The sequence below is a fragment of the Balaenoptera acutorostrata genome, chromosome 1, assembly GCF_949987535.1.
Source record: "Balaenoptera acutorostrata chromosome 1, mBalAcu1.1, whole genome shotgun sequence".
NCBI classification, from domain to species: Eukaryota; Metazoa; Chordata; class Mammalia; order Artiodactyla; family Balaenopteridae; genus Balaenoptera; species Balaenoptera acutorostrata.
Genome location: NC_080064.1, coordinates 62,508,695 through 62,525,277, shown reverse-complemented (window position 1 = coordinate 62,525,277; position 16,583 = coordinate 62,508,695). Strand labels below are relative to the sequence as shown.

The 16,583-nt window shown below is 34.0% G+C and overlaps 1 protein-coding gene across 1 annotated transcript in view; it reads left to right on the top strand.

Moving 5' to 3' along the window:
* NEGR1 (neuronal growth regulator 1) overlaps window positions 1–16,583 on the top strand; it is a 914,829-nt gene that overhangs the window by 532,970 nt on the left and 365,276 nt on the right. The window contains exon 3 of the mRNA XM_007182922.3: window positions 3,121–3,246. Within this exon, the coding sequence (XP_007182984.1) occupies window positions 3,121–3,246 (126 nt within the window). The remainder of the gene's footprint in view (window positions 1–3,120; window positions 3,247–16,583) is intronic.

Here is a 16,583-nt window from a genome sequence, read left to right as displayed (position 1 = left end):
CACGGTAGAAGCATCACTTTTCTTTTACTTTATATCTTAGCCTAATGTTCCCCAGATTCATCCCAAACCCTTCCTCGGAACCACACCTTATTCTGGAGGCAGAGCTAACAATATCTCCATTTCTGTTGTCTTACATCGAGGTTACTGATAGTTCTTCTCTATTATAAATAGCACCACAATGAATAACTTCGTGGATAAACTATCCTTCATGGTTTGCTCTAAAAGAAACAAACACAAAATTAATCTCTGATGATTTGAACCCAGAAGGCATACCTAGTAGACATGTGTTACTCATGTAAAATGAGAAAGGAAAATGTGGACAATATTTGTCTTCTCTTAGTTACTTACCAATCTGCCTCCTTCTTTTAATTTTAAGTTCCTTGAGGTCAATGATTATGCTTTGAAATTTTTGCATTTCCTGTGAGTCCAGAATTATTCCCTCCATAATAATCAGTAAAACTTTGAAGTCTTGAACTGGATATGCAATTCAGCAAAGCAACACCTGTTTTTGCCTCCACAAGCTACATACATTGCATGTGAAGGACTTCATTGGCTCTCTCTACACACAACATCTGTTGCCAACAGGTGATGCATTCTGGGGAGAAGTGTCTTGCCAGAGGGATTTCCCTTGCTAACATCCTCTTTCCAGATGTTTATTTCCTGTAGCAGATCCTGAATTATGAGGCCCCAGGAGGTGGTTGCAATCACTGAACTGACATGTCACACCTGGAATTCAACAGTCTTCCCCCACCACAGAATTTCCCATAGTTAAATGTTAAATCTAAGTTTATTGCTAAGGGACTTGGCTATTTCTCTGTGAAATCAAATATTGTGCATAATATTAGTTTACCACTTTAAATATAAGTAGATGTGTAAAGATGAAACTAAGCTATTTTAAAGTCAGATAAAATTGACAAAATAATTTAATTTAGAGGCTAGAATGCATGGTCTTATGGCACTCCATCATTTCTCTTAAATATATACACCTCTGCCCAAAGTTGAATCAGTTATACGTTTAAAATAAAACTAGCCAGACTAGACTGATCTCTGTGTACTATCTTCTACATAAAGAAGGAAAGTATCATATAACTTTTTCTTTTTTTAATAGTAGACATTGGTATATATGTATCTGTATATTTATATATATGTATATATACACACAATCATAAATATACACACATGTGTTTTATATACACATGTATTTCATAGTTTACTATATCAAACCAATACCTACATTCATATATCCAAAGGATATATATTTTTTTAATATTATAAGTTTATTTTTATTAAATCTTCAATTCACCAGTAAGTCTTGCACATTTTTCTCTACTTTCTTCCTAGGGTATTTTAAAGTTTTTATATCTGTTCTGTTTCAGTTAAGCTAAAAAGAGTCTTCTATTGGAATGGTTTTAATTTTTTATTATTTGCCTGAGAAGAGCTCAATGAAGAGTTTAATGATAATATGTCTTAAATGTCAATTAAATTATGTCATTTAGAAACATATACAATAGTATATCACTTAGGAATAAGCCCTTTCCTCAATCATATCACCAGTTATTTATAATCGAATACTTTATATTTGTAATCAAATCATCCCAGATTTTCTTGTAGCAGAGTTTTGGTTCCATTAAAAAATCAAAGATGATATTCAAAGTATGAGTAATTTAATTTATCTTTATGACAGATTTTAGTTACTGGTTTTTAAAGTAACTGTGAAAACATATCTCTTGCCGAAAGAAACCCTAAGAATGGAACAATGAGAAAAATTCCACTTAAAAAGAATGTTTTTGTAATAGTTATCAATGTATCTAACTGCCATTTATTTAGCTTTGACCTGAAACTTTAACCTACTATAATTTTTATATAGGAAACCAAAACTTATGGCACAGGCCCGTCGTGTATACTATCAAAGTGGTGAACTTCTGAGAGCAATTTTAAGGCATGGGAAAAGAGCAGTAGTGAAATTAAAGTCAAACACCAAATATGTGTTTTAAGGCATCTAATAATAATATTGATAGCTAACAATGATGCCAGGAACTTTTCTAAACCCTTTAACATATGTTGACTTATTAATCTTCACAGTAGCTATATGGGGTTTGTAGTATTATTATCTCCAGCTTGCAGATGAAGACCTGAGGCTGAGGTAACACAGCTAGCCTGTAGAGGACACAGGACTTATATCCATGCTGCATAAGGATTAAATGAGGTCATTTGGTATTTGAGAGAATACAGACATTTTTATCCTGGAAGTTAATTTAGGTATTTTCCTATTCAACATTCCCAAAGTTTATTCCAGGCTCACTACTTTCATCAAATGCTCTGTTATAAAAGTTTCCATAGCCTAATACATCAGGGAAAAAAAAAAAAGACACATCACAATATTTCCCCTTTCACTCTTGTAGATTTGCAGAGCAAAGGTCATAACAAAGGTTCTAAGAAATCTCAAAATAAAGAGACCTGTTTCAACAAATTTCCATCCATTACTGACAAGAAAACTCATGTTGAACACGTCTTTCACAGCCCTTAGAATTTGTGTTCCTTAGAACATAAATGCTCAGAAATTCCAGCCCTACTATTTGGAAGATTAGAAAATTGAGACCTAAATTGCCTTTGCAACCCTGAAATCTTACATCCCAATTCTGTACATGTTTTACCTCACTTAGCTCTTAAATCACCATGTAGGCATAACTGTTCTGATAGTTTAAGTTTCTTCCAGATTTCCATTTTTCTTTAATCATTTCAACAGGAAAACCATCATTATAGTGAAGATACATGGATGGAACAGACAGATGGCTATATTCTAGTTTATGTAATACAAAGTATTCACAACAATATTTATTGATCATTTAAGCACTATTTAAGCTTTTTGTTATTAAATATTTAATTTGTCCTAAAATATTTCATAGCCAAGTATTAGAGAAAATTAAAACCAATCAAAAAACAAAAAAACTCTAGGGTAATCCTGAGGATCTAAAGAATCTATCTTTTAGATGATGACCATGGGCCATAAGTACATTTCACCACCATAGTTTGATTGCATGATATCATGGAGTTAATCATATATAGTTCAACAGACTTTTATACATTTTTTTCTGACCACTGCATGTTTTGCCATTTCAGTTCCTCCGAAGATATATGACATCTCAAGTGATATGACCATCAATGAAGGAACCAATGTCACCCTGACTTGTTTGGCCACTGGGAAACCAGAGCCTTCCATTTCCTGGAGGCACATCTCCCCATCAGGTAAAGCGGAAAAGTATCAGTGTTGCTTGTGCTGTTCAATATCCTCCTGTAACCTCACTTGTTCAGAATGTAAGAGTCAACTAATTTTTTCTATCCTTTTCATGAGGTAGTCGGGATGCATAGTTTTATACTTATTCTTTATACCTAAATGCATGTAGTTCACAAAAGTTAAATGAGCATTTTCTGTCAGAGCCCAGAGTAGAACTTAGGTCTCTTGATTCCTAGGCAAGGTTATCTTTCCCTGTAGTATACTGGATAATCACAAATCGATAGACAAAAGGCTCAAATGGAAATATCACAAGAGAAATATCTTCATTTAAATGTGTAAGGCTTTTATTCAATCAGCATTCACATGTTAATAGGCCAGCATGAACTGCTGACGTAATCAAGGGAGAATAAAGTTATACAGATTATGAGTTTGCTGGGTCTAATTTCAAACTGCAGTTCAGAATCAAGGATTTGGCAGTTAGAATTAAATTTTAACTGATGAGGGATCTAAAAACCCAAGAGTTTAAGTAACTTGTACAAGATCACACAGCTAGGTGAAATTAAGGGATATAACACGTTTATCGGTGTCTGGTGCTTCTGATACAGGGCACATCCTCCTAAAGAGATTGTCAACTTTGGGAAGCTGGGGATAATCATCATCAAGACAGGTCTATTTTCACAGCCACAACTCTAACCGAGTCCTCAATTTGTGTAAAATCTAAATATTTGAACTACGTAACTTTAAATGTACCATGAAGTAAGAGTGGTACTTTTAATGAATAAGATCCCACCACATTTCAGATAAACAATATTTGATTTATATTTTGGGTAGAAATAACTTGAACAAGGCTAGGATGAGGAAATCTCTTTTAAAGGAATCAAAAAAGCATATTTTATATAGGCGTAGAAAGATTACAATTAGAACATCTATTTTATCTGCTAATGCTTTCTTTAATATCACTTATCCTTAAGTGCCTTTTGGTTTCCTCATTTATGCAGTAGGTCTAATGAGACTTACTCATATCATACGCTTAGTATTACTATTAGTGTGAGAAAAAAATCAATAGAACAGCAATATACCCTTACATAATATGCATTATGGTCCCTGTAATATTTCTGAACCATGAGTGTGCTTTTGACTGCCAACATTTCACTCTCTAGAGTGGCTACAGAATCATAAAACTGGTATGTGAGCTCTGAATTAGTGGCAAGACTCTCCGTGGGGTGTAAGTGAGGCAAACCCAGGACTAGCAGTTAGAATACATGTGCTCCAGTTTCAACTTCTTTATTCATCAGTTCAGCAAATCCTAGTGCAAATCTCTTAGCCTCAGTTACCCTCAGCTAGTTTCCTACTTTCCAAAAGTCGAATGATAAAAATCCCTGGCTATTGTGAGACTCAAAAAAGATAATAAGCGTAAATGTGCATTAAAAAGTATAAGGTGATATGCAAATGTAAGGTTGATTCTTAATCATCTTTCCGGGGATTTAAATCTGATATGAAAATATAATTTTTGTAAGAATGAAGCACATAATCTCCATCTTCATACAATTTAAGATTAATATTTTGGATTTAACTCTCCTTCTTTGCAGTGCTTGTTATTATGCATATTCTTTTTGTAAGTGCTTGGCTACATTTTAGTTTAATTAAATACCATGAATGTTGGTTAGTGAAGTTATTAGAATGACGATAATGGATAGCATCATGAAGCTGAAAGAAGAAGGATTGGGTTTTAAGTTAAACTGTGCATAGATTTGTTTTTCTGATCCTACCATACAAAGCAAATGAGTAAAATTAGCATAAATATTAACTATTATCTAACGAATAGCTAGACATAGCTGATATTTTTATAAATGGCTGGTCACAGGAAGGTAGCTCCACAGAGCTTCTCCCTTATCTGCGGAAAAGTTAGGTTGTGAGTTCAACCACATCACAGACATTGCCTGAACCAACTGAAGTTGCCATTCCACTTGTTAGCTCAAACAACTTAGCGTGCTTTCCCCAAAATATCTTTCCTGAGAAGTTTCTGAATATATGAGCTTCCTTAGAGTTACTTATAGTGATGATTTCTTCCTTTCTATATTTTCTATTCTATATGTAGAAATTAATTTCAAATTTATATTTAAAAAGTTTGGGATTAACAGATGTAAACTATTATATATAGGATGGATGAACAACAAGGTCCTACTGTATAGCACAGAGAACTATATTCAATATTCTGTGATAAACCATAATGGAAAAGAATATGAAAAAGAATATATATATATATATGTGTGTGTGTGTGTGTGTGTGTGTGTGTGTATAACTGACACTTTGCTGTACAGCAGAAATTAAACACAACATTGTAAATCAACTATATATCAATAAAATTAAAAAAAAATACTTCCAGTAAGAAAAAAAAAAGTGTTACAAAAATAATGCAAAGTACACCCTGTGTCCTTTACTCAGTTTCATCCATCATTTTTCCCATTTGCTTCAACATTTGCTGTGTGTAGAGTATGCAGAAATATTTTTTTTCATTGAATTATTTGAGAACAGCTTGCATACAGCAAGCCCTTTTCTCCCTAGTTATTTTCAGTGTGAATTTCTGAAGAAGGATATTCTCTTCTGTAACCACAGTGCAGTTTTTTACTTTTGTACATTTAACATTGGCATTATACTTTTATCCCATTACTATCCATATTCCAATTTTGTCAACTGATTGAATAGTATCCTTTAGAGAATTCTTTTCCCTTTAGTACTGTACTTAGTTGTCATATCACTTTAGTCCTCTTTAGTCTGGGGACTATTCCTTAGTCTTTCTTAGTCTTCCTTGACATTTTTCTACTTTTTTAAAAAATAGAATATTTCTCATTCTGAGTTTGACTCATGTTTCCTCATGATTAGAGTCTAGTTATGCCCATTTGGGATTAAATAATTGTGAAGCTGTAACTTCTCAGGGAATGATATCCAGAGGCACAGGATATCCAACCCTGTTTCTGAAATTGAGGGACCTATTTACATCTCTTGAATGCAATTCACATAGCTGCTCTCAAATGCTGTGATATCATGAAGCTAAAACTCACCTAAAACTTCTGGAGAACATTGACAAGTTTACACCAGGCATTTGATTTTGAACAGAAAGACAAAATAAAATTCGTAATCACACATCATTTATTAATAAATCTAGATCCAGTCAGAAAAAATAGGAAAACTTAAAAAGATAAATTTTAAAATCGTATATTGTATATGACAAATATGGAAGCATTTTGAAAGCCTCTGTCAAATTTCTACTTATTATTCATTGCTGTTTATCTTAATCTCTGTTTCCTAGTTCATTCCTATTCTTTGATATCTGGAATCTCCAGAGATGTTCTTACTTTACCCTGCTGGTGTTTATAAGCTAGCAAAGATATTCTTTTGGCTCTGAAGCCAAAATTTGAGCATGAACACTGGGCTGTGTATCTCAAACTCTTTTTCCTCTAATCTCTATATGCTTAGTGCCTTTTGAAAGGATAGTCTCATTCCAATTATCCACAGGAGTTAACATTATTGCCTAACTCAAGGTAAAGAATGTTCCGTTAAGTTCCCTTTGTCCTGTTATGTTCCATCCATTCTTTCCTGTTTGTCAGGTACTTATTCCATTAAACATCCTCTTTCTCCCTACATCTTTGAGCTCTTCTCCTCTATTAACTTTATCCTATCCACATTTAAACAGGCTCAAGTTGCTCTTTTCTGAAATCAATCTCTTGGCACTGATCACTTTTGTTTAGTCAACAATTATTGAGCACTTATAATGGAAACCACAAACAAGTGGTCAGAGATGTAGGAATAGAATCAGAAAGCCATGATTACAAGAAGCCAAAAGAGGAAAAAATTCCTGGAGCAGTGAGTGGTTAAAAATGTCAATCAGATTAAATAAGATCAGACCAGTTACCTTTGGGTTAGATAGTTTGGTGATCATTGCAACAATTCAGTGACATAATGGACCAGAAACTCAGTTGTGGAGGAATAAAGAGCAAATAAGAAGTGAAGAACTTAGATGTGGAGGCAAACTATGAATCCAGTTAGTCAAGGTGAAAATTTTGTTTTTCTACTTTTACATATTTTATTTTTTGTATGAGGAATATCTTTTGTCCCCCTCTACAATTGTCAAACTTACTCCTTTTTCAACTTTTAATGAAGCTATTCCTAAGCATCCCAAGAAAAATCAGGTGCTTCTTTCTCCGTAGTTACATAGTACCTTGTGCCACCATTCGTGTAGGACTAATTCTCTGAATTGTAGTCTTTGGTTTTGTTTGTCCATGGTCTTTTGGGACAGGGGACTCCTTCTGTCCAGAAACAGTGTCTGTTGACCTTTGTACCCCATGGCTTAGCACAAGACCTGGCACAAAGTAGGGGCTCCATAAGTACTGCAGAGTTAATGGATGCTGCTCTCTGTCCTTGCTTCCCACATGACTTCTTAGAACTAGAAATTAAAATTTGAAGAGATAACATGGTAGTGTCACAAGCAAGTATTTCCTGTCTGATATCTCCCCACTACCTTTATCCCCCTAATATAAATACACAAACATACCCCTAAATATGAATCACCCCTTAATTTCCCTTATGCCTTCAATATGGTTGCACCTCTGGGGTACTGTGATTTATAAGAAATATATATATGTATTTGACCTTCATGCCATTTCTGACACGGAGCTCCTAAAAACCCTGGAATTTCACATCAGGGAGTGAGCTATAAAGGTGTTTTTATTATGTTAATGAGGCGACTTTGGAACCACACCTAAGGTTGGTTGCCAGGAGAACCAACTATGTGATTAGAGGAATGGAATTTTCAGTCCCACTCCACTGACTTTTGGGAAGGGGAGAGGGGTTGGAAGTTGAATCAGTTCTCAATGGCCAATGATTTAATCAATCATGCCAATGTAATGAAGCTTCCATAAAAAATGCTAAAGTACAGAGTTTAGAGAACTCCTAGATCAGTATACATGTGGAAATTCAGGAAGAGTGGTATGCCCAGAGAGCCTGGAAGCTTCTCTCCTCATCCTTTCCCCATACTTTGCCCTATGTACCCCTTTCATCTGGGGGTTTCCGAATTATATTTTATAATAAACCAGTGATCTAGTAAATCAAATGTTTCTCTGAGATCTGTGAGCTGCTCTAGCAAATTAGTCAAACCCAAACACAGGGTCTTTGAAACCTCTAATCTATAGCTCATTGGTCGGAAGCATGTTACTGAACTGAGCTTTGAGTCCACTCACCTGCCGTGTAGCAAAGCCAATTTACTGACACCAGGTTGTGGTGAAGGAAAGTATAGTGTTTATTGAAGGTGCCAAGCAAGGAGAATGGGCAGCTCATGCTCAAAAGACCCCAGACTCCCCAATGGCTTCCAGGGAAGGGTTTTTAAAGACAACATTGGGTGAAGGCTGCAGGGTGCATGACTTTCTTCTGATTGGTTGATGGTGAGGTAACAATGTGGTGTTTCAGGAAAATTAATCATCAATCTTCTGGTTCCAACCAGCCTGTGGTCTATGTGCTTGTGGTCACCATGTAGTCATCCTCCTCCTGCTGGGCATGATGGGTCTTAGTTTCTGCATAACAACTCAAAGATATACTTAGATTGTTATGTATATTCGTTGAGGAGGAACTAGGATTTTGTTTTATCACCCGACTATTGTTTCTTGACTGCTTTTCCTTGGTTTCTGCATTCCCTCACTAACCTAATTAGTAACTGTATGAATCTGCTCTCTGGAACTCAGAGAAGGCCTAGGAGACCAAAGCCTTTTTCTACAAATAAGAAATGCGGTACACAGAGGGGCTTTTGTACCAGTGAGGGCCCCACAGGGTCCTTTCAGCTTCAAGCACAGGTGATAACCTGGAATTACTACTGACGTTTGTTGGGGGTGGGGGAGAAGGGCAGTCTTGTAGTACTGAGCCCTTATTCCATAGAATCTCATGCTCTCTCTGGGTAGTGTCAGAATTGACTTGAATTGTAGAACACCCAGCTGGTATTGGATAATTGCCTGGTGGTGTGGGAAACCCCCCATCAACATGTTGGAATTAGGTTCAGCACTTTAACTCCATTAATGTAAAGAGCAGCTTGCACCAAAGAAATTTTAGTTAGTATGGTTCAACTAACATGTATTCAGTACTTTATGTAGTCTAGGAAAAATGGGAGGTACTTGTGTGTACTTGTCTCATATAAGCCTCAAAACTGAACTGTCAGAGGATAGTGTCATCCTCATTGTGCAGATGAACATGACACTCAGATTGTTTAAATAAATTGCCCCAAATGAATATGAGGTTCTTTTTTTCCACTGTTTCCTTTGAAATAATTATAGGCTCACAGGAAGTTGTGAAGTTAGTGCAGAGAGCTTCCACATACCCTTCACCCAGTTTCTCCCATGTTACATTAGATGTAACTGTAGTATGACACCAAAACTTGGAATGGATATTAGTGCAATGTGTGCATGTAGTTCTACATCATTTTATCATATGAGTTGATTTGTGGAGCCATCATCACAATCAAGATACAGAGCTATTCCCTCAGCACAAAGATTTACTTTATGCTATCCTTTTAGCATCACATCTACTCCTTCACCATCCATCATCTCTAGCCCCAACAAACACTAATCTGTTTTCCATCTCTTTAATTTTATCATTTATAGAATGTTATGTAAATGAAATAATTCAGTGTGTGACCTTTTGAAATTGGCCCTTTCACTCTTGAGATTTATTATCTAAGTTGTATCATACACCTCAATAGTTTGTTCCTTTTTATTGCTGAGTAATATTTTGTGATATGAATGTACCACAATTTGTTTAGCCATAAATGTGTTACAGAATATTTTGGCTGTTTCCAGTTTTTGGCTATAACAAATAAAGCTGCTTTGAAAAATCTTGATTTTTTTTTTCCCAACCCACATATGTTGTTATATTTTAAATAAGTCTTCTGTAGATAGCATATTGATGTGTTATGTTTCTTATCTACTCTGACAATCTCCATATTTTGATTGGTGTATTTAGACCATTTAAAATTAATTTAATTATTGATTCATTAAGGCTTATGTCTGACATCTTTTTCTTTTGTTTTCTGTTTGTTCTCCCCCTTTTTTTTGTTTCTGTTTTCTTTATCATGCCTTTCTGTGTGTTACTTGTGCACTTTTTAGAATTCCACATTGTTTTATCCACAGTGTTTTAGAGCATGCCTCTTGGTATAGATTTTTTAGTACTTTCTCTATGAATGATGTCATATATACATAACTTATCATAGTCTGAGGGTATTCATATCTTACTACTTCCAGTGAAGTATAGAAACCTTACCTCCATTTACTCTCCCACTTTTCTAATGTACTTATCTTAAATATTTTCTCTACATCATGAGAACTGTATAAGACAATGGTACAGTTTTTGTTTCACTTGTCAAATATGTATTAGAAAACTCAAGAGAAGAAAAGTATTTTGTATTTATCACCATTGTTCTTCCTTCCTTCCTGATGTTCTGTTTCCTTCATTTCTATCTAGAAAACTTCCTTTAAACTTTTTTTTTTTTTGTGATAGGTCCACTGGAGACAAATTCTCTTAGTAGTCTTCATCTGAGAATGCCTTGATTTTGTCTTCATTCTGGAAGGATATTTTTGCTTGGAATAGAATATTGTGTTTAATAAAACAGATCAGTCATTATTTAACATTCGAGTAGCCTTAAAATGGCCATAAGGCAATATTTGGAAATCACGTGTATCGAAGTATAGAAACTTTTAAATAAAAAGTAAATAGTATTTTCCATGCTTTCCATAAATATTGCTATGAGTTTACCTCAGCTATAAGTTAAATAATATAAACAGTTAATCAAGAATAAAACACACTTTTCCAAACTAAGAGATTTTAAGGACTTTAAGATTTTTAAATGAGAGCAGTTTCAGGATAAACAGAGTAAATAGTCAAGGATTCATTAGACCATTTTTCAGCAACCTAAGACCTGTGAACCAAACTGGCCTACTGTCTATTTTTGTAAATGAAGTGTTTGTTGTCATTGCTGGAACACAGCCACACTCACAACCTTACATATTCTCCATGGCTACTTTCTTACTGCTATGGTAGAGCTGAGTAGTTGCAATAGAAATCACGTGGCCCACGAAACCTAAACCATTTACTCTCTGGTCCTTTAAGAAAAAAATTGCTGACCCTTGCATTAGATGTTTTAAAACAGGTTCCCAGCTGCATAACATACAGGTTTAGCACATTAAACCTCTCATAATCTTTAAAGATAATTAAATATAACCGTAAGATAGAAAATGCTAATTACTAATTATCAGAAAAAATAGACTGAAAAAAAATGAAAATTATTATCTAAAAGCCATGAACACTACTGAAATCTATTGTTTAAAATAATTCTGAAAATAGTTTAAGTCATCACAGGTACTAACTAGAAAATATTACTTTCTATTAGTGCTCTTGATTCCATTGTCATTCCCCTTTCATGAAAGAAAGTCTTCTTTGAAGTGCTTGAGTGCTGGGCCAATACCAAGGGTGATATGATGAAGAGGCTGTGTGTGTGCTCCTTGAAAGTTGGCAACCTGTCCCCCAAACACTATAGTTCTTTAAGAGTCTTTTTTCAGGTTTGCAATCCTGACACTGTACTTTGCTCTTTAATGTTAGGAAGAAAAAAATTCAGTAAAACCAGCAATTTATGCTGATGACATTTCAACAATACCAGACCTTCAGATTACAAACTATGGTTCTACCTCCCTTGTATAGTTGAGTTGCACTCTTTGTGGAGCTTTTGTGAATTTCCATAATGGCTTTGCATAATGGATAATTATGTAATGACTGAATCTACGTAATGATGGCAAGTTAAACTTTTACCATAAGATTGTACACCAATAATTTATATATACAGTTAAAATTGCCTGTTTGTTCTGAGAGTTTTCTTTATAATTTTAACTTTCATTTGTCTGTATCCAAAGCCCCTCTACTTCTATCCATTTATTAGTGGGCTATTCGGAATTGTTTGTATTCAGAACTGTTAATGCCTGCTCTTTGAATATAGAAAGCAAGAAAAATTTCATTTTTTAAAGACAAATATAAGACTAAACAATGAGCCTGATGATATGATGAATCAATATAAAAAATAATCCATTATTCTCAGAGGAAAGTGCTTACCCATATAAAACAGAAAACAGGAACCTACCAAGCATTTCAAAGCATTTCATAAAAAGTTCTTTTTTCTTTTTAAATGAAACTTGATTTTCTGAGAGAGCAGGAGCATTAGGAAAAAAAATAATAATAATACCACACTAGATTATGTCTCCCCTTAGTGGACTGAATTTAGGGATAATTGTTGGCATTAGACTGTTTATATTTTGGGAATTAGATTTTCTAGTCTTTTCCCCAAGTGATTTCAATGTCACATTACATGTGTTACAGGAAGGTATTACAAGAATGGTTATGTCTAAACAAGTTAGGGCTCCTTTGAAGGTTATCATCTCAGAAAATGCAGCTTTTACTTTGGGTGTGAGTTTCATGCTATTTCATTCAGAAGTGAGACTCCATGGGCAAAAAATTGCATTAATAATACTGAAGTAGATCCTATTCAGATTCAGAAAGAGCATAGTAGGTACTGTGAAATTATAAAATGAGCCTAACTAATACTTATTTATTGAGCACTTAGTGTGTCCCAGGCACTGTTCTAACATAGGTTAACATATGTTAACTGGTTTAATGTGAAATAGTATTATAACTTCATGTTCCACATTCATGAGGAAAGGAGCATAATTTTCATTTGAATCCAGGTTTTAATGATCATTTGAACCCTGGCAGTCAGTGAAGATACAACTTGGTTTTACTTCCTCATAAATGTAAGATCATATTCTCAAGACTATATTTTTATACAAACAAGGCCTACTAGAATTTTAGTGCTGTTCCTGGATTATTATTAAAATATATATAAGGAAAAATATGTTAATAATGATTTTTTTTAAATCAAGGTCTAATTGTGTCCTTTACAATTATAGATGAGCATATTGTTGGCTTGAAATAAATTGTTATAAAGGAGTAATGACCTCTAGTGTAAAATAGCAGTATATCCATTTTTCTTAACTCAAAATTAATATATCACTATTGAATTTTAATTAAACTCCAGCTTGTTTTAAAATTATATTATTTTATTAGTTTGACCATAATTGGGAATAATCATCACTAGTGGAAAATTAGAATCATCTTGTAATCTTGGATAATAGATCAATAAAACTATGGTAAACACTTTTTATTCCTTTCACTTTTTGTGCGCTCTCTCTTTAAGATCCATGGTTCATGCAAATATGGCTACATAGGAGGCGCTCAATAAATATCTGTTAAATGACATAATATTTTAGAATACTGTAAAGTCTTTTAATGATTAATAAACTTATATTAACTGATTAATGTTTTAAAATTAATATGACTAATAATTATTTTCATTTATAACCTTTGTGAATAGATCATTCCTCAAAGAGGTTACAGAAAAAGCTAATAGCTTTTTTATAATTATCAAACTCCTATTAAACAAGGCAATATAGCAGAGTGCTTAAAAGGACATGGTTAGTACTTGGACTACTTGGTTTCAAGTCCCTACTTACTCTGCCACTCACTGTGTGTGTTAACCTGGGCAAATATTTTAAGCTCTCTGTGCCTCAGTTTCTTCATCTGCAAAACAGAGATGATGGTGGTGATGATGATGATGATGATGTCGATAATAATACCACGGGACTGTTATATAAAAGAGATATTACAGATAAAGAGTTTAAAAGAATACTCAGGCAAAATTAAGAGCTCCAAATTCTTAGCTATTACTATTAAAATTTATTTTACCATTCATCTTTACATAAAAGTTGCTTGAGGACAGATAATAAAAGATGGAAATGATAAATACTGTGATAAAAATCAGATAAATGCATTGTAATGATTGCATACCTAAACTAGTGAGACATTATTTTGTATTTAGTTTTTTCTACATAGAAAGTAGAAGAGGGATTGTTTACTGAGAAACTACCGGAATGACTTTGAGAAACAAAAGTTTGAATTATTCAGATTCTAATAAACAGTGTGTGACAAGAGAGGAAGACAAGAAACGCAGTGTATTGGAGGAGGGGTATATTTGTTTTCTTGAGTTGCATTCTGTGCTGTAGAAAAAAAATCTATAAAAATAAAGAACAAAAGTAAAGAGTCATTCACATGGCTGTAGATTCCTAAGGGCTTGCCTTCACAGTAAAAGAGCAAGTCTCTCTGAGACTTCTGTGTGATTACTGACCTACCAAAGCCAAGGTAAAGGAGGTAAAGGGTACTGTGACCAGGAGACCATGAATAATGGTGCCCTGTATTTCTGTTTTAATTATTATTATCATTATCATCATCATCTATAAATTCTCTAATCCTAGTTTACTCTGCAACCCAATTTCAGCCTATTACTGTTTCCAAAACTTCATGGAATATTTTCTATCAGAAGCAGTACGTTCACCCTATATGAGAATGTTACAAAGGGAATTTTGTCCTAAGGGAAGAGGTTCAGCATTCATGAAATGTATCCTAGTGTAACACATAATGTAAATGTCTCATGAAATGTTGAGGAACTAATTTTCCAGACTTACAAAAAAGGCAAAATGCAACACTTACTGCATATAAACTTTGTAAACTTTGCCTGAGAGTCTGAGACTTCAAAAACTAGATTTATTGTGTATTTTTTGTCTGAGGCTATGTTTCATTATAATACTAAGACATTTATAGAGCATACTCTTGCATAAATTTACAAATTAATAATAGGCTATACTAAAATCTTGAAAACTTTCCGTCAAAATATACAGGAGTATGGAATTCATTAAAATAACTTTTTATTTAGGGTTTTTCTTTTTCCACCTTCCTTGTTAGCCAGTTTTTTTTTTTAATGTTTCCTTTTACATTAGGTTTGAATTTAATCCAGCTGTATTGTTCCTGGACAGTGCTGAAGCTCTGAAGATGTATTATACCCATGCATCACCATAGCATTGTCATTCTGACGATATATTAGTGTAATACATCTTCAAAGCTCTCAAATGAGAAGCTGTCTAGAAGGAATGGGGCGAGGAGAAAATTCAATTCAATTACAGGACAAAAGAAGCAGCTAAAGAGAAGGAGAGAACTCTCAAAGCAAGACTCTCAGTAGAGTTGATTATAACCAAGTATTTCATGGAAGTATATTCTAGTTTTCCTTTTGTGACATGACAAGGAATAAGTATGGATTTTGAACACACATCTGTAAAGAGAAAGTGGCTTCTCAACTCTGTGTTTGATCCAGTAGAAGCTGGATGGTTTTTTGGAAACATTTAATTGATTTTGTGGAAAGTCATATAAGTATTGCTATTCATTTAATGTATAAACCTAAAGTATACAGTAAATCTACAGATTGATTTCTTAAAATGTGATAAGTATAAAGGAATGTTTATCTTTCAAATGAAGTCTTAGTTGACACTTTTAAATTTTTCAAACATATATAAACACAGACAGTAGCTGACTAAAAAGTGATTAACAGGTAACAAATGAGAAAACTACCAGCTCTTCTTAGCCAGCTCCTGACTATTTCCACTAGATTGGGCTGTCTGTAGTGATCAATAAGTCTTATTAATAGGATAAATTTTTCTTGGATATCTCTCATGTGTTAAAAAACAGAGAGACTCTTAATTTCATCATAGTACAAATACATTGACAGCCAGAAGCATTTGGTCTGTCTTACATGTTTTGTAAAACTAGACTTAAGTAAAAAATCCCTAACTCCTTATTTAAAGGTTATGTTATGAATAATTATTTTACATCTATTTTCTTCAAAAATCACCTATTGAGCACTTATGTGTCAGACAGTTTGCTGAACATTGAGTATAAAGACGAAAGAGAAAAAATACAGCTACTACCTTCAAGGAGTTTACAGTCTTGGAATAGATATAGGTGAAGAGGGAAACAATTACACATTAACTAAAAAACTATGAATACAATAATAAGGCATCTTTGAGAAGTTATCTTTTAAACCAAGCCTTGAAGTTAAAGGAAGGGAGGCTGCTGTGTGAAGCAGTGTTGTGCATTCTAAGTGGAGACAACAGCATTTGTAAAGGCTTGAAGGCAGGAAAGAATTGGGTGTGTTGTAAAACTGAAATTTGTGGGCCTGGAACAAGCTGAGAAAAGGGGAAGAGAAAGAGGGTTTAATGTGAGGTTGGAGAAGATTAGCTGAGTCAGGTGATCAGATCAACTAGGGATTGTAGGCCATGGTGAGATTAGACTTTTTTTTTTCCCTGAATGAAAAAGAAACCCATGGGAAGTTTTTGAGCACAAGAGTGACACGATTTGATTTTAATGTTTAGAAGATGCTTTT